Raw genomic sequence first — 20,164 nt, 5'->3', positions numbered from 1 at the left:
TTGTAAAATTACACTTTTGTAGCCACCAAGCTGATTCTCAGCTCCCAGTACAGTACAATTCAAATCAGGCCCATACAGACACACACACACACACAATCCAAAATAGTTTAAGTGGACTGAATTTTAGTATCCTCCTTGGAGAAAGACTTACATTAAATATTTCACTGAATTAATACTTCTAAACTAAATACCTCACAGTTCTCCCCTTCTCTTCCTTCCTACAAATTTCATAGAAGAATGAAGACATGTAATTTTTTTTTTTTTTTTGATGGAAGACATATACAAAATTTGAAATTAACATCTGGTTAAAACAATTCAGGAAATTGTTTTAAGTGAAGGTAGAAATGATAGACCTTAGTTCAGTTCCTACACAGTGTTTGGCAACAAACCCTATTCTAATCCCTATAATTTAGCTATGCCCACTTCACATGAGAAAACATCATTAAACATATGAAATGTTCATCTTTCCTGTCTGTGCCCATGAATAATGCAAAATTCATAGCACATGCCTTTTATCTACTTCTACTGTAGGAGCTGCCTAAGATAACTCTGCTTAAACCCCCCTGAGCTTGCTTGCTAATAGGCAAAATTCTATTAAAACATTGCTCTGTCACATATTGTTCTTTACCAGTCCCTTACAAATTCAACAGTCTGCAATAGCATCCAGTTATACAGAACAGTGGGAAGAAACATTTTAAATGTTTTTGAAAACTGTGATAAAGACACATGTCTGCAAACAGCATCAAAGTACTTGCAGATCATCAATGCTCAAGTTACATTTGAAAAAGGAGAAACAAATGCTTTTGTTTTCACTTGAAAAATATGTCTTGGCTATGACAATGGATATAAATCCTAACTTTTGCAGACATCATGACGTTTCAGTCTCATAATAAAACATTCAAACAGACATTTCTGTGCTCCACAGTGCCATAAAACAGACTGCATTTAGCATTAAATGCTGCCTTTCAGGTTAAAATGGAGAAGCAAAGCAATCTTGTGAAAACTCGAGGGTCATACAGATCAGTTTGAGGAGCACCAATAAATTTCCTTCTTTTTCAGAAGAAAAGCTCTCAAATTCCACTGTGTCACCTCAGATACACCTACAATAAATAATAGTGAATATCTCAGTAAGAAAGCAAGCCATGCTATTCCACATTTGTTCCCCTTCTTTTACTTAATTTTTAAAAATTTCAATACTTTCTGTTAATAGATATTCAAAGAAGTTCAAGTTAAGATTTGGCCATGGACTTCTACCTTAAATTTTCCAATTTCAAGCACAGGAACTGCATGTTAGGGTTACTCAACTGCTGACCTGAGTTCATACCCACTTCACCAATTACAGCCTCACACAAAATAATTTCACATTATAATCACATCTCTTACTTACTTAAAGAAATTTAAACAGACCAAATCCTTAAACCCTCTAATATGGCACCTTGTGTTCTCCTAACTCTTCTCTGAATCCCATACAATTTTCATCAATATTGAGAGGTGAAAGATCTTACAAAATACTCATAGCACTGCCAAATGAGAGGCAGCTCCTGCCCAGCCTCGGTTCCCAGACTAGACACCACCATCCTGAAGCAGAACATGTGCAAGGTCTTGATAATCCTAAAGAAAAATAGAATAATATTCTCTTTGCCCCACTTTTGGAAGCAACCCACGTAATCACCATCAGAAACCTGTCTTCTGCTATCTACGCCTGTTCCTGTCTCTTATCTGTAGAGATTATCTGATTAAATTACATTTTGTTTGAGATTACTGCTTAAAAATGGGAGATAACCAAGAATTAAATCTTGCAATACACCATAAGGATGGTGTGCTTGTTAAAAAGTGCTTGCTGAGAATTCTGTTTGTTTCTCCTGATTACAGCACTCAGAAGAAAGAAAAATGTCACTACCAATCTGGACAGGTTTGTTTACAGCAAGTGAATGTATTTATGCTTTCTAGTATATAAACATGGTGATATTCACCAAATATTGACTATAGTATTGTCCTTTCTATCACTTTTGAATCAATTTAGTAAGTAACATACTTAGTCTAGAAACTAGCACAAAGATGAACAACATGTCAAAATATTCCTCTCACAAAAGGTCCAGTGACCAAATCTTTATAATAGAAATGCATTTAAAATGTTATATACACACATAATTCAGTATGCTTTAGCAGCTACTCCATTATTTAACCCATCACTAGTCATCATCATCATTCACTTTGCTTTTTTTCCACTCTTAAGTATTTAGCCTTCTTTTGGATTTCCTACATTCTTTAACCAGCAGGTCACATCACACATCCATGGAACAAAAACAAAAGAAGGCTTTTCTCTTCTTTCTCTGGCTGCTCTTTTGTCCTGGGCACACAGTAGCTACATACAGAAGTCATTTCCAGCTTCAGAACGGCTGGAAAGGAGGAAAACCAGAATTCAATGCTGCCCATTATGTACAATACTACCACTGGCCTGTTTACTTTGAGGTCAAGTGAAAACTTCATGATTCTAGATTTGAATTTACTCAATTTACACCCAAATGTAATAAATTAAAAACTCAGGGAATCTAGTAAAGAGTTACTGCTTTTCACATCTAGCTCTCCAGGGATCAATTTTCATCTAAGGCATTAGAATAGCAGACAACAAGCACTCAGATACTGCTGGTCCTGGTACTTTGACCAGAGACTTCCACAAGAGATAAGAAAATCTACACCAACAATTTCCTTTGCCATTTTAGCTAACACATCCAAATCTAAATGCAAATACATGTTACTTCCATCACTTTTTATGGGTAGCTTAATGCATGGTGGGAAGATTGGTTTATCCATAGCACTATGTTTAAAAAGAAGCATGGTTTCAGTCTCTGAAACCCTGTCTAGCATGTTGCACAAAGTCAGCCCACAGCAGCAAGCAGAAAAAGGGAGAGTAAAGGATAACAAAATCTGTTTACTAACACATATATGCTTTGAGGCACTCAGAACACCCTTTCATCATTATCCCTTCCATTGTACATACTATGTAAACTAAAAGATGAAGAGAAACAAGTACAGATCACATGTCTCAAAATCATAAATTCAAGAATACACACAATTCTTTCCTGTTCAGCAGAGTGGGACAGAAAGCCCTACACAAAAATAAGCTTCTAAATGACCTTAACAAGATGCTCCAGATGGGGAAGCTAGCTCACCACTACTCCAAAACCTCCCTTTCAAAAGCCAGTCTGGGTTAAGGAAGCTTGCACATGTCCATCACCAGCACCTTGCTCTTTGAGTCAGACAGCTACTCAAGGAGAGCTGAAGCTTCAAGCAGATTCTTTGTGTGTCCCAAAGCTGCCTTTCTAGGCTACAACAGGCGTGGTGATGGGTTTGTTTCCAAACTGTCATGGCTATAAGAAGAAGCAGGCCAGGTGCAGGAGTTATGCTACTCTCCCTTGAGGAAAGCCAAGACATACAAGTTCCAAGATGATACAAAAGACAGATCAGTCCAGGTAGCAGTATTAGTTTTTTTTAATATCCGTTCTTGATTTTGAGTATGAAACCTCTGACCCTGAATTTTTAGCAGGTCTAAGAGAGAAGCATCTGCTGCAGTCTTTCTTAAATATCAGCACCACAAAGCAGTAAGCTGTCTTAAAAAGGATGACTTGATGCCCAATAACGTGAGAACATAATGTTATATTCAGCAATACCTATTAAAAAAAGAACAAGACAAGAGAATATAAATGAAAACATTACTACTATCACCAGGGTAAGACAGAATCCAATTTAGCTGGATAACCAGAAAGAAAAACCACACCATCTACTTCTATACCTAAGCAGTGCAGTAGCTTGAAAAGGTGAGAAAAATACCAGTGTTACATTTTAAGCATCTCCTATCATGAGGTGTTGAAGATGTGCTGAGAAGTGTGCATTCCTTCTGTGTGAATCAACAATTCCCTGAAGGAAAATACACATGTGCATGCACATATTTACACATATAACATACGTACACATAACTAAATACACTTATTAAATTTTACCTGAGCAGGAGGTACTGCAGCTGCTGGTAGAGGATTAGAGATCATTGGGCCAAAGATATCCAGGTCATCATTCAGGGCTGTGACAGTAGCAGTGCCTCCATTTGTAACAGATGCTTCAGCTGGACCATCTAGAAAAGTAACAGAATCACTTTAAAAATGAAAATTATTAATAACACCATGAGAATAATTAAAGCTGTATATTCCCTCCTAGCCTGCTCCCATCAAACATGTACTCAATTTCTGAGATATTTTTCAGGCTGTGATATTGTTTAGATAAAGACTTCTTTCCCAAAGAAGATGGCACATTAATGTTCTCCAGAAAAAAAAAACAACAAAAAACAACCAGTGACAAAAAAAACACTTAAAAGTTCCCTAAGGACAACCACAACAACTTAGCAGTACATACTACTCATTTTTCAGGAGTCTCTGCACACCAACACTTTTAGTAAGAATTTAAATAGACATCTTACTGAGAAGGTATAAATTTAGTAGCCATGTACCAGAAAAAATACACTCATCTGTGCTCCCGAATTAAAATTTGAAGTTTTAGAATCCATGAAGTTATTCTTTATATGCTAATTTACTCAAGAGTACATAAATAAACTTTGCATTAGGGAAAATGTCAATTTTTTCCCTTGTTCAAAAGTATTTTGCACAGAATTTATTCTATAGCTCCATATGAATGCACCTGCCAGACACACTGAACTAATTATCCATAAGAACCTATCACTCTTGCTCTGAGCCTTGGTGTCTGTAAGTCACTTTAACACATGAACATTTACTGATCTAGGTGAAACTGGATGCATGCATGACAAATAAAGAACTATGCTTTAAAGAGAATTTGCAATAAAGTACTTCGAAAGATACAGGGACAAAAATATTAAAATAGTGTTTTTAAGGAACAGAGCAACCATTTATTTTTTAATTTTAAGCTGCTCAAGAAAAAGTGGTAAGAATTGGCTAATAAATTTATGCCTAAGCATATCACAAGTGGGTTGCCATTACATAGAACTTGACAAATAGAAAGGTGACTCTAGATTCTGCTGGACTTTATAATGACTGAATAGTCCTAAGAGTTTAAGAAAGCAAGTTTAAGAAAGCTTTTATAGGCAATAAAAGAAGTGTAAAATTAACCAATCTCAGTGCTGAAGTCAGACTTTGGTACAAGAAACTAGCTGAATTAAGTCAAAACTTTCTCTTCAAAAGAAATATAGTCATGACTGGCACAGTTGACACATCACAGAAAGGTCAGTAGTCCAAAAACCCCAGATTACAGTACACTGCTACTAACATCGTAAGACTGCACCCTGAAACAATCCACCCAGAAGCAGATTACCCACAGATGCCACGTTGGTTTGGGCTGGGATAGGGTTAATGCTCCTCTCAGTAGCCAGTATGAGGCCATGTTTTGGATTTTGCTGGAAACAGGGTTGATAACACAGGGATGTTTCATTATTGCCAAGCATTACTTGCACAGTGTCAAAGCCTCTTCTGCTCCCCACCAGGGAGGGGCTGGGGGGTGCACAAGCAGGTGTGAGGGGACATAGCCAGGACAGGTGACCCCAACTAACAAAGGGATGTTCCAGACCCTACACATGGTGCTGCGCTCAGTATACAAAGCAGTGAGAAGAAGGAGGAAGACCTTTGGAGTGATTGCCAAATCACTCCCAAGTCACTGTTACACATGATGGAGCCCTGATTTCCTGGGGATTTCTGAACACCTGTCTGCCCATGGGAAGCGGTGGATGAATTCCTAGCTTTGCTTTGCTTACATGCACCGCTTTTGCTTTACCTGTTAAACTATTTTTATTTCAACCAACAAGTTTTCTCACTTTTACCATCCTGATTCTCTTCCCCATCCTGTGGGGGGAGGGGGCAAGTGGCTGTCTGGGGCTCAGTTGCCTGCTGGGGTCATGACAGATGCCTTCTTTTCTGTCAGCCTTCTAAGAAGGCGAAGTGGCCATGGGAATGAGTTGACACTACTAGACCTTCTGTGCTAAATGAAAAGTGAGGGGCTTGAGAAATGTGAAGTAGCCACCTCAGTCAGTTTTATTACTCTTCTGTGATCTGACTTTGCTGGGGGACTGCTGCTGCAATGGTTCTGAAAAGCAGTTACAAACTCAGCTATGATTATGACAGATTTACTTAGACCTTAATGCAAAGGTCTCCTCTTTCCCTAATTTCTGATGAATGGAAGCCAGGGGACAGCAAAATGGCCATATGTATAATCGGCTGCACCATTCAATGCACATTAGTGTTTTGAGATGTGTATAAATAAATGTATTGACCATTTAAGCATAAGCTTCTTTTGAGGTCATTCTGCAGACTGGCAGTTCCAAAAACATCTCCCCAAAGGTTTACTGTTTCAGATAAATTTAGGAATTAACTGCGCATAATTTTCAAGCAAGAGGACTGTCAGGAATTAATAATTTAATGTTCTAATTTTCTCAGTCAGGCACATGTATAAAAAAAAATTGTCAAATTTTTTTGAAAATTTCAAAGTTGTTTAGATTTCCTGAATGTAAAGTTGTCTAACATAGAAGACTGAAAATTTAAATGCAACCATTCACTGAAACAAGCATTTCACATATTCAGAACATTCATGACAGAACCCATTTGCAAAAATATAGTATTTTTCAAGTATTTAATATGTTGCTTATAAACTAATATTATGAAAACCCAGATTTTTGCTAGATTTGTTCTGTAAGAATGTTATTTGGTAATGCACATGCCTTTCATCTCTTACTGAATAAATACCTCCCTGTCTCCACTGGTGCAGAAACCAGACATTTTGAATTACTCTTTACAACACTGTTTTAAGCCTCTATGAACAGTACTAATAGATGATTCTGTTTTAATGATTTCTCAAAATGTAATATTTGGAATATTTATATTTATGTCTATCTAAAAGAGACTCCAAAAAGCTTCCCCCTTCCCTACTGAAAAAACTAAGTTTCAGAATATAGAAAAAGCCTAACAGTATTTTCACTCCAGTTTATTACTTGTAGCAATATTAGTGTTTCCATTTAAATATATCTGCATGAAGGCATGTACAGTCTTGTTTTTCAACATAATAATTCACAGTTCTTATACAGACATTATGGACAGTCTCAACTCCAACACACCAGATCATGGATTAGGATGTATTTCCTCCTTTCCTTTCTCATTTTAAAATATTTCTGTAATATAAGATAGATACTTCTCAGTTTTAATTTATTCTAAGAATATCATTTCAATTCAACTTGGGCCACCCATCATTAAAAACCTGATTAGAATAGGTGGTGTGTATATGACAGAAGGAAACACACCTGTAGCCTTTCCAGGGAACAGGTAAACATCAGATTAAGCTACATGAGCCTGAGTATTTTGAGAAATTTGTATCTTCAACCATCACAGGATTACTTTGAAGCAACTAGGTTTTGAGAAACTTCCATCACTTTTTTGGAGAATGCATCCATAGGCAGGAATTAAATGTTAGATGTAGCAAAAACCACTGCAATGTGAGCAGATGCAAGGCAGAGCTTCCATGCTCAGTCAGAGAAGGAAAGGTCTAGAGTCAAGAGATGCTGTTCTTCACCCTTGCTCCCAGGTGCAGTTCCAAATCTTCTCTTCTTACAGTTTGTGACACCATTACAGGTAGTATCTGATTGCTGTCAGCCACAATGTAACAGCAGATGATGCTTCTGATTTCAGATTGCGAAGTCTTGTTTCAGTATGATAGCAGAAACAAAAACTATTTATCAAGATGTATTTAATAATATAGTGAAAGGTTCCAGTGAAGTTTACCTTTACAGTTCTTTTCCTGTATAGATTTTATTAATCCCTGACATGACAATTTCCAAGTAAGTGCTGCTTCTGTTATGCATATACATCATAGCTTTCACATACATCATCAATCCTTTGCATACTTATTTGCACCAATAGTGAAAATGACCAGCAGAAGGGCTACAAAGGGACAGAAGAAGAGGAAACAGCGAAAAATCAGACCTGATCTTAAGCTCTGCATTTCTGAAACTCACTTTTTATGGACCAAACTATTTACAACAACTTTGTCACTAAGCAGCCATGTATTTTTAAGCATACAATCATTTATGACAGCCATACCAAGATTTTCAATACAGAGAATATGCATATGATTATTTTTTATACCAAATTACTAGAGCGGCAGAACTGAGAGAAGCAGGTCAATAGTTCTAACAAAAATCTTGGGCAAAGATTCAAACAAGGTCTGTCTGGTCAAAATTATTGCAGAATTATTTAATGCATTAGTAAAATTTTATTTACTGCTAAAACCTTTGCAAAATGGAATAAGCATTCACAGGGAGGCAATTTCTATATAATACTTCTGAAAATAAAGTGTGGAAAGCCAGAAAGCTAGTAATGCCTCAAATGGTTGTAAATGTTTTCATTTTGGGAAGATATATTGCTTACTTAAGCATAATCTGAAAATTGCAGCAATACTATAAATGTTAACATATTTACAAGCTCAAGAAGTGGGGCCATGCAAACCTCATGAGGTTCAACCAGGCCAAGTGTAAGGTCCTGCACTGGGTCAGGGTAATCCATGCTATAAATACAGGCTTGAGAACAGCCCCACAGAGCAGGAGCTATGGATCCTGGAAGATGAAAGTCTGGACACGAGCAGGCAATGTGTGCTTCCAGCCCAGAAACTCAACTGTATTCTGGGCTGCATCCAAAGCAGTGTGGCCAGCAGGTTGAGGGAAAGGATTCTGCTTCTCTTCTCCAGTCTGGTGAGACCCCACCTGGAGTGCTGCATCCAGCTCAGGGGTCCCCAGCACAAGAAAGACATGGACCTGTTGCAGCAGGTCCAGGGAAAGGCCATGAAGGTGATCAGAGGGATTTCTCCTTTAAGGAAAGTCTGAGATAGTTGGGGCTGTTCAGGCTGGAGAAGAGAAGGCTCCAGGGAGACCTTATTGTGGCCTTCCAGTACCTAAAGACCTACAGGAAAGATCAGGTCAGACTTTTTATTAGGGTCTGTAGTGATACAACAAGGGGTAATGGTTCTAAACTAAAACAGGATAGATTCAGACTAGATATAAGAAAGAAATTTTTCACAATGAGGGTTCTACCTGAGAGGTGGGTAGCTGCCCCTTCCCTGCAAACATTCAAGGCCAGGTTGGATGGGGCTCTGAGTTACTTGATCTAGTTGAAGGTGTCCCTACTGATAGCAGGAGTGTTGGACTAGATGACCTTTAAAGGTCCCTTCCAACCCAAACTATTCTATGATTCTAGGAGTTTGTAATCTGTATTTGCATATATGATATTTATATACATATAAATGTATCTTAACTATTTCATAAATGCAACTTTCTGACTTAGGACCAACCACAGGATGCTTTGGTACTTACCCAACAGTCCTGACAAAAGTACATTTCTCAGTAATGCAACATTCAGCTACATTTCATATCATGATTAACCTCTCAAAATCTCAGAGAACTCTTTCAGAGAATATTTCCCATGCAAAAGCAGATAAGCAGCTTTTACCATTTAATATTTTACCTCCAACCATGCCAGATGAATGCCCCACACATAAAATTCAGTAAATACCAACATAATACATCTCTTTTCTTCTAGCTATTCATTGTAACTACAGAGGTTAATCCAGAATATGCAATTGTTATTTTATGGAGGGTGCATCTAAACATGGCAAATGATACAGAATACGTAAAATGCACTTTTCTTCTTTCTGGGAATTCTGTAAGGTAATATAGTTTAAAAATACTATTTTTCCTCCTTTTTTCCTCTGTATGTTGAAGTAATTTCTAAGTGGCATACCTTGGCAAACACAACAGTCACAAACTGCCTGTGTAACATTCCAATATTCCATAGACATTAGTACATAGCTACCACACCATTTTTTACAAAATATTAAGAAATCATTGACATCAACCTGGCTTAAGTGGAGACATCTACCTTGTAAGAAAAAAAAAAAAAAATGCAAACAGAAAAGAGCACAGAGCACAAGGTTAACACCAGTGAGATGAAAATACAGCACCACCAATCACTTAAGTGCTGAAGAACTGTGGTTTATACACTGTGACTTTCAAACTGAAGACTGTTTCCTACAATTATCCTATTAAAAATTCATTTTATAAAATCCTGTATTATTGATTTTAGTGTCAATTTTAGGTCTTTACACTTTCAACAGGGCATTCTTCCAGCATGGGTAAGATCCAAATAATTGTAGAGATGACTAAAAAAGCAGCCTCAGGCTTGGCCTACAGAAACAGGCTGTTATTTCCCACTGCTCAGGAAGAGAGGGAAGGAATTTGGGGTTGCACAGCAAGAACACTAATACATGCTTGTAGAGATTGTAACAATATTTAGCTTGTACATATCCATTTCCCCACCTTTCTGTATGTGGAGTTCTGAATTAAAACCTATTCTGAATCAAAAAAGCCAAACCCAACAAATGATATTGCATTATCAAAAAGTGAGTATCTAAACAGCCTCTCAATAACAATACCCTAATCAGGAAATTAAGAGAACCACACAAATCTATTCAAAAGGGCTCAGAACAAGCACAAATGTTAAAGTACGGTCACTGAGGATACCATGCCTCTTCTCCTATTACAAGATTTGAAGGCACAATTTGCCAAGGCATATTTCCTTGGAAATTTTGCAATTTGAAAAGTGAAAGAGTTTCCTTTTAAAAAACTGCCCAGCTAATTTTCATAGCATAAGCCCTATCTAAGGAAGTTTACCTTCTAACAAGGTTACTACTGCAAAATCAACTGAGACAAAAAGAACGACCCAGAGACTAACACCATATCCAAAGCTAGCAGTGAGGGTAGCTCAAGAAAATACTTTGCGAAGAAGCTGGGCCATTCTGAAAGCCAAACTTATTCTAGCATGAATTCTGATCCATTAAAATTACTTAACTTGCTATCACAAGTGATTTTGAGCTGCCCTACTAAAAGCTAGTACTAGTCTTCACTTGCAGAAATGAAGTCCTAAGAGAATGAATCCTCATTAAAAAATGTCTGCTCAGTAAGAAGAACGAGCTAAGCAATCATTTCCATTTTAATATTATTTGATATGACATATCATACATTCTAATTAGCAGTGCATCACTGCAGCAAAAAAAGTGAGTGAAATTCTAGGATGTATCCACAAGGGTGTTACTTCCTGAGGCAAAGATGTGATCATCCCACTCGACTCAGCACTTCCCAGGCTTCACCTGGAGTCTGTGTCCAGTTCTCGCCCTTGTCATTCAAGACAGACACAGACTGGAGATGGTCCAAAGGAGAGGCAAGAAGATGGCCAAAGAGCTGCAGGACCTGCTCTATGAGGAAAGAGTGAAGGAGGTTGATGATCTTTTCTCCCTGGAGAAGGGAAGGCTCAGGAAGGCACACATCCCAGCATGCCAGTACTTAAAGGGAACCTATGAAGAGGACACAGCCTCTCTCTTCTCAACACAGGGAGCCACACAAGGAAGACAGAGGGCAACAGATACAAGTTTGTCAACGTAAGAAAGAAATTTTTTACTGTGAGATCAATTACTAGAACAACTCCACAGACGTGGCAGAGTTCCCATCACTGGAGGTTTGCACACTGTGCCCACATAGGATGCTAGATAATGTCTCTGCTCCCCTTCCCATAGACTCCTTGGACCAGAAGGTCATTTGAGGTCCCTTCCAACCTGGACTATTCTGTGGTTCTATGATATATTGGGTTGATGTGACCTCTCCTTTAATACTATCTGAAGTCTTCTATTGCAGGTGCTAACTAAAAGAAAACTCTTCAAATGAAATATGCAGGTCTGCTCTCATTAACACATCTCATTTGCAGCTCATTGGATTCCAAGTGCTACTGGCTTATTACACTGCTTTTCAATTTGTTATTTAAAAGATCTTTAAGCATTCCCTCCTCTAAAATTATGGTGTTTTAACACACATATTATAAACTTTGCCCTTTTTATATCTCACTGAAGAAGCAGAGCTGTTGAACACCAATTATAATACTATTTTCATTGCACATTACATCTCAAGTTAGCCAATGCAATCTGAGTTCATTATGGTATCATAAAACAGTGTTACCAAGATACTTTTCAAATCATGACCAAAAGAATACAGAAGCCTAGCAATCTCAAAACCACATATTGATTAAATTTTAGTTTTTAATTAGGTTGTTGTTCTGCTAAAGGAAAATAAAGGAGAATCAGCTTTCCATCAAGTCTAAATTACTTTTTTTTTTTTTTAAATAGGCTCATTCTACAATCATTCTAGGATGTTAATTAAGATTTGCATGCCCATAGTAGCAATTACTTGGAATGAGATATGGACAACATACATATAACCCAGGCAAAAATGGTACTTTACAGTTAGCTCTACATCAGAGAGGAAAAAACCATGTATTTTGGATGAGAGTGTGAATTTTATAACAGAGAAAACATCTACTGTTTTGTCACCTTATTCATACCTTGGAACAAAAAACTAAAAATAAACCAGAAGATTTTTCTACAGAGTGAAGTTTTTAGAATTACATTTAAAAGACTTATTAGCCTCCTTTAATATAACACAGAAATTATGTAGAAAATGAAGAGTAACCATTACATTGATAGAAAGTGAATACTCTTAATATCCACTCACAACTTGTAGAAGACTTTCCTAAGAATGAATTTCAAAAGCAAATAAAAATACTGTAATATTTTATTCTTCCATTTCCATTTTGAGATTCCATCAAATGGAAAAAACACATTTAGAGCAACATTAGATAAATGAAAGACATATTTTATGAGAATGGCCTATACACAACAGTATAGGCAGTGTCAATTAAATTATTTTACTAGAAACTATTTAATTTACAGGACAAACCCATAGTAACCAGTCAAAAAACAAAAAGGTGGATTAAATAAAATGAATGATGGTTTCAGTCAGTACAGAACACTGAAATGCCCACTGCATTAAGTTTTACAAGGTATTAGTCAGCTGCAGTCTGACAGTTCACTGTTCTTTTAACTAATAAAGGAATTGTATGATATAATGTATTTTACAGATACATAACACAGATGACCTCAGCATTTTCATTAAAAAATACACTTGTACCATAAACAGTGAAATGCTACAATCCACAAGGCCTTTGAAGATCGCTTTGATAACTTCCCCTTCCCACAGGATCTCATTACTCTCCCTAGCAAAACATAAGTACTGATATACCCATATCCCACTGGCATTTTCCTTTATAGTTTTAAATTCATGCATGCAATCCTATGGTTTTCAAATTAACCTTTCAGTAATCACAGAAAAAAAAAAAGTACACGTATTAAAATATAAAATCTGTGTTTGATTTAAAACCAAGTAATTATGTATTGCTTACCAAGTCCTAAAAGGTCAATAGTGGGTTCTGATGACTTTTTTGGACTCGCTTTAGCTTCCGATTGCTGATCCTCTTTCTTCTGTGGCTTGTAAGGGAAAAATATAAACACAAGTTGCATGTTTGAAAAGATTCAGTGCTTTAATTCTCATTAAAGATCCTGCTCCAGTATCAGAAATAGAAGTAATTTTCTGTATTTGTTTATCATAATGAATTTGATTTGTAATGAAGTATGTGGCAGTTCTAGTCAAAAGGGACATGGCACACGACTGTATAAATTTTTTTTTGTACTTTCAGTGGTATGTAGTAAATGTTAAAATAAATCTAAGTTTGAGGATAGCTTAAAATAAACTGAAGTCTTAAACTGAACCACTGAGTATCATGCAGTAGGCAAAAAGCTGTTTATAATTTATCAACTCATTTCAGCAACCAAACTACACAGTTCTGAAGCATTAAAGAGAAAAAAAATAAAGTTTTTAAAAGCTTAAATTTAAAAATTAGATGCATACTAATGACATCAATTTGCCTTTCTGCAAAGAACATCTGCACAACATGCAGAATTTATAGATGCTGACTACCGATGCACACAACCTGAGTTCATGACCTTTTCCTTTTTAAACCTGAATGCTAAGAACAGCATTTTTCTTCCTCTGAAAAGAGAACTCCTAGTCTCTTCTTGCCTAGAGACTTCAAAATGTATGATGGTATTGATGTGAAATTTGATTATGAAAACTACTTCATAAAACTGTTCATAGTTCTTCTTACACCAGTATCAGACTGATCCCCTGAATCCATCAAAACATCAGTTTCTAAAATGAAGATCAACTGGTTAATAATAGTGACATGAAAAATGCATTTCTTCACATGCATTTAATGTGCCTTTGCTCCATACTTATCACAAAAACCCAAAGTGGACTGTTTGATCAATGAGCACAGCCTTTAACTAGAAGAGATTACCCAGGAACAGTGGCAGGACACAGTCAGACTGGGCCCTGGGCTGACACCAGCAGAACCTGCTTCACTCACACCTTTATCATATACATAATGTGGCTTTCACAGGGTCACTGAGACTCCTGAGATTGGTGAAGTCATTGAATCTTAGTATTTAGCATTAGGAGAGCTTTGAAGTTCAACACAATCTTATAAAGATCTATTTTAGATAACCCTTTATTTTCTTCCTCTCCTGCAAAAGGGGGATAAAGAGGGAGCTTGGTGCTTGTAAAGAGCAATGAGAAAAACTCAAGAGTATTCAATGGCAGCCCAAGTGAGCAGAAGCCTGTTACACAGTGTTACAGACACTCCTCTTGCATGAGCAAATCACCCCTGAAAACCTTCAGCAAAGGGCTCCAATTAACCAAACTTCAGTCCTGCAGCTACCATGAACAGGTATCATCATACAATCTGACCCTTGCTAATCTCTCAGAGAAATACTTGCTCCCTCTTGCCAAAAATCCTTAGGTTGACTTTACATTTCTCAAGATCCAGCTGTTTGGGAAATAGCCTGATGAATAAATACCCCATGAATTCCCTGATTCTATACTGTATTATAACTTTCAGCACTGTGTTTACAATCTGGAGCACAGAACACTGATTCCAAACACTCTAAGTAAGTATAGTTTTTGAAAGTAAACCATGACAACATATCAAGCATTTTTTAAAAGTGACAATTCAAAATTAACTTTTCTACAACTGACCGTATCTCAGGAAATACACTATAAACCAACAAAATTATAATTATTATAAACACTAATCAGAATTAACAGTGAGTACTTCAGAACAAAATGTGCCATAAAACCTTGAACATCTGAGTTTTCTCCATCTCTATAAGAAACCCTATGGGTCACAGAAGCTGTAAAAAGAAGCATTTCTGACATGCTCCTTTATTTCATGATACTGGTTTTATTTCCCCTTTTGCGTAAACAGCTTAAAAATTCTGAATATAGAATGATTTCTTTCAACTGAAAAGAAAAACTGTTAGAATTATATTAAATGTGCAAGTGTAGTGCAATACATTACACTGTATTAGATTTCTGATAACTACCTAAAACCACAAGTTTGAAATAATTTAAAGGTTGACAGGTTAGTTTTGAATGCAAACTTTTCACAGAAGTCAAACACTTCTGCATACATTAATAAGAACTAAAGAGAAAGAGTTCATCAAATAGCACTTTCTTTTATTTGGCACTTATTTCTGAGGCAAATTAATCTCATTATCTAAACTAAAAATTTAAAAATGTGGGAGGAATAATCTACTTAGGTCCTCTGCTTTGTCAAATAAAAATTTTCAATAAATATTAAATGCATATTTTTGTTTCATCACTTTCTAAATAAGAAAGGCAATGAAGGTACAAGTTACAAAATTAGGAATTTCTATAAAAATACGATCTCCTAAGATGCCCCTTTCAAATATTGGAACTATTATTTCTTGATCAAAAGTTTCTGTCCCATTTTTCTCCCCTTGCCAGTATGTAAACTACTAGATTTTAAGGTTACTTCATAGTTAATTACTTCAAAATCATTTGATAATTTTGAAAAAATATTTTCAAACTCATTAGTACATCAAATATTTCTAGCCATTAATACTGCCTTTGTTTCCTCGGTGAAGATTTTCTCCTTAAAGCACTATTCAACATTTTGTAGCTACATGGTTTTCACCAATATTCTAACCTTCAATCTGAAAAATGAAAAACAACTAACACCAAAAATTCATCTGTATAACAGCAGACACCCAGCGCAATATTCAGCAGCTATCTGGAACAAATTATCTTCCTCTTTAATTTTACCTGCAAAATTATTTTGTTTCTCCCATTCTCACCAAAACAAGCACCATTTCCTGGAATTTCCTATCCTCCCGTCTGAGATTTCAATCAATTCTGTAATTTGGTAGGCCTTTTTTTCTGTTTAAGATGCTTCATAACACATAGGAGGGCTTTTGTGCAAATTCAGAAGACATTTGTTTGGTGCTTAATGTCTGCCATGATTCACAGGTAGACAGGAACTGTGCTAAAGTCACCTGCAATGAATTAGGTAAGGCTGGTACCAGTGGGATGAGTTACAAGAAGAAACTTGCACACACACAATTCTTAAGAGTAATTACTTAATGACCCTCACTACCATACTGTGTCTTGAGTCTTGTTTTCTGTTCAGTCCCATGGGCTCTGCACTGTGGTCCACCTGAAGTAGGTATAATGAAAAGCAGTGGCTTACTTCAGTGTTCTGTGGCAGAGACCATGCTGCATTTCTGGCTCAAGGAGAGAACCTCCAAGGTCTCTTCCAGTCCGTGTAATTCTGGCATAAACAAGGTATTAAAACTTTTGGACAAGAACAAAAAGGAAGCCACACTGAAGTCACTAGAGTATTTTATTACAAATCATAAAGAGAAATGTTTAATTTCTTTTTAGCAGTTTTGCCCCAAAAGGACTCATTTATGACTAAACTTTATGCAGAAAATGGCCTTTCAAGATGTTAAGTACTGTACTCAGTGAGCACAGAAGTGTGTAACAGGAAAAAAACCTGCATAACAAGGCAGTGACATTTCTTAAACTTACTGTTTAATTTAGTGATGTGTTTTATCTAAAAAATACCACATTTTGTAAGATGCAAGGTAGCATGACAAATGCTTTGAGTCTTGCTGCTCTAAGATTCATTTCAGTTTCTATTACTAGTCTTCTTGACTCCCACAGCAATTATTTTTAAGTATTGACACCAGTACTAGATAACCTATTCCTTGTTATGCCCTTTGGAAAAAGATCACATTAAAAATAGGAGACTAAGCAGTATTAAGATAAACTAAAAATAGCATTAAGAATCTGATACGAAAAAGGGCCAGTAGAAAGAACAGGTACACAATCTTGTGCATTTATTTTCAAGTGGAGCTTTCAATGTTACTGGGGCTACTACTTTTTTATGACATTCAAGATTGTCTTGGTAATACATACACGTTTAGTGAATGAAGTACATGGTTATAGCAATTTCTAAATATATTTACTTCAGGTCATGTATTAACAGCTTCTCATTCAAAATCATTTTTATGCTGCTAGTACATTCTTCTGAAATACTGTCCTTGCAAACAGCAGAACATCAAGACGTCTTTGATATGCAGGCCTTACATGGCCATTTTTCACAGCTGTCACTAATGGCCACTGCATTACCCTTCAGGGTTCTTCTCATGTTGGAGATCTACTGAAAGCAAGTGATATCTGCTGCCTTCAATTTTTCTGAGATTATTGAAAACAGTTTGTTTGCAAATATCACTTAAAGAAACTGAAGCGAGAACAAGCTTCCAGGGAGTTGATTCTTTAACATCCTCCACATGATGAGCTTCTTTTCTAGCATGACTTGGAATTTTTTTACCTAAAAAAAACTTGAGTCCTTGTTATGAAAAGAGCCACAAAACCTAATTTCAATTACCCCTTGTTCAGCAGGTATTAGATACTTTGTCCAAATTAAGGAGGCAGATAAAGAACTAACCTTGCGACCTCTTAACAAATATTTTCACCTATAAAGCACATATTTTCAGTACAGGAGCGGGGACACACTCATTACTCAGATCCAGTATGAGCACTATAAATTTTTGCAATCCTGTAGATGACAGGCAACTGGGATACAATAATCTTTCATTGTTTTATTTTCCAGTGCTGTCCTTTTAACCTTCCACTCCTCTTATGCTCTTGTGCCAGTCGTTTCTTCAGGGGCAAGAAGCAAGACCAGGTAACAACTGGTTGCTCAGTCTCACCTCAATACCTAGGAAGGTGATGGAACAACTAACCTGGAAACCAATTCCAGGCACATGAAAGACAAGAATGTTAATGGCTTCATCAAGAGGAAGCCACGCTTGACCAAACCAACAACTTTTAACAGGGTCATGACTGGCTTGGCAGACAAGGGCAGAGCATCACAGGGTGTCTTCCTTTACTTCAATAAGGTTTTTTGATGGTGTTGATAACTGATAAAGGTGCAATCATGGAAAAAATTCCCTCTTCAAGCTCCTGCTCTCATTTAGTTGTTAGTATCCAGTGTTGAATGACTCCCAATTTTATGCCCAAATCAAGTGATGTCTTAATCCTGTCTGCTATACATCTACAAAACAATAATGTGGCAGTATGGTGCTAATATCACATCTGTAAGTACTCCTTAAACAACAAGACTGATCATCTTCCAGTATCTATAGAGCAAATATTTAAAAATATTTATGAATTCCTCATGACTTCACCTCTACCAAAACGAACAACTGAAAAATTATGTCTACACATAAGTAGCATCTCTTTCCTATTTAATTAAAATGGAAATGCAGAAATGAGTATTTGGTCCTTCACTTAATTTCCCACAAACCGTCACTGTAAATCAACTGGCTTGAAATTACTGGATTGAAATTTATATGCTGGTAATCGCCATATACCTCCATGGTGCACCTTGGCCAACTGTGATGTTCGATGCTAAGAAACCATCACAAACAAAATCCAAAAGCAGGCAACAGTGGAGAAGACCAGGTCACCTCTAATTATCTGATTTTAATGCAATCAAGTGCACAAGCCTATTTTAATCTCACACTGAGATGATGCCTTCATTAGTGGAAGCTGCACCAGCCAGTCTTCTTGTAGTTCATAGAGATACTGTCTATGATTTAATTAATCTTGCTCATTTTGCTACCGCCAGAAAATGGTAGGCTTAGCCACTTATCAATCTTGTTCATTTATCCAATATCAGCTCTAAGATTTTAAGGTAATTTCCAGTCTATCAGGTTTTGATAGAAAAGCTATGAAAATTGGTGCCAAAGTTTTGAGGTTTATTCTGCTGCAATTCTGACTACGTCCTTAAAGATTAAAAGAACACCATTGTCAAAAACTTCCCAATTTACACAGAATGAGAAAGTTTTCCATTCCTTCATGAAAGAGCATCTTTTAACTCAGCAACCTGCATTTAATGTTGCATTACTCTGCCACCCTCCTTTATTCTTTCTTTCCAAATTTTGTGCAACAACAGGAGTTATCTGCAGTTTAATTTTTAAAAAAATGGGTAAGAACATCAGGTTAGACCAGAAAAAAAGAAAAAAAGCTCTGTTAGGTCTCAAATTAAAAAAGAAAGCTCCATTTTACAGAAATCAATATTGGCCTTTATTGAGCTTTTACAATGTATTGCCCTCAATATTCTAGTAGTTACACCATTCTAGTCCAATCTAATTTATGCGAAATACTTTTCTTGAGTTAAATGAAATCAAATAAATCAGCAAGTAACTGTTAACCACATGATTCACACCTTAAGTTCTAGAGTTGATTTTACAGACTTGTTTTTCTTTCTTATATGTTACTCTAAAGCTAATTATTAGTGAATAAAGATGTTTATTTTGATAGACACTTAATACTGTATATTTTTCAAACTAATTGCCTGTGTGAGACTGGCTGGGATGGAGAACACATTCTTCACAGCAGTCGATACAACGATACACTTTAGATTTGTGGCTACAACACTCTTGATAACACACCAGGGTTTTGGCTATTGCTGAGTGATGATACTTTGTATAATTTTAGTTTTGCTAGCTTTGCACAATTATATTTCTTGTTTTGCTAATTTAAGGAAGCCAACATCCAAGTACCTCGTTAAGTTCATTCAGGGACTACATACACAGACATACATACACACTTGGAGTCAGCAGTACTTCCCTGTTGGTAGATTTTTGTCACAACCACCTTCTCTTCCCTTTTTCTGGCACTCTATAGACTTTGTCAAACAGATGCAAAGAGCTCATGAGTCAAGTGAATGAACCTACATACAAGCCTCGTCCAACAACGAATTCCCAAATCCAGTTTCCCCTCTGAAGCTCAGCATAC

General features: G+C 36.5%; 1 protein-coding gene across 4 annotated transcripts in view; it reads right to left on the bottom strand.

The window, feature by feature from the left end:
• The window catches only part of SMAP1 (small ArfGAP 1), an 89,070-nt gene that overhangs the window by 9,058 nt on the left and 59,848 nt on the right, over positions 1-20,164 (bottom strand). For 2 of the 4 annotated variants that reach the window (XM_086876215.1, XM_086876217.1), the window contains 2 exons: positions 13,341-13,425; positions 4,002-4,129 (listed from right to left, as the gene is read on the bottom strand). In XM_086876215.1, the coding sequence (XP_086732341.1) occupies positions 4,002-4,129; positions 13,341-13,425 (213 nt within the window). The remainder of the gene's footprint in view (positions 1-4,001; positions 4,130-13,340; positions 13,426-20,164) is intronic. The other 2 variants (XM_086876216.1, XM_086876218.1) reach the window with 1 other exon arrangement.

This window comes from Cyanistes caeruleus, chromosome 2, assembly GCF_971803275.1.
Source record: "Cyanistes caeruleus chromosome 2, bCyaCae1.hap1.1, whole genome shotgun sequence".
Classification (NCBI taxonomy): domain Eukaryota; kingdom Metazoa; phylum Chordata; class Aves; order Passeriformes; family Paridae; genus Cyanistes; species Cyanistes caeruleus.
Note: the sequence above shows the minus strand (reverse complement) of the source record. Positions and strands in the feature narration are given on the sequence as shown.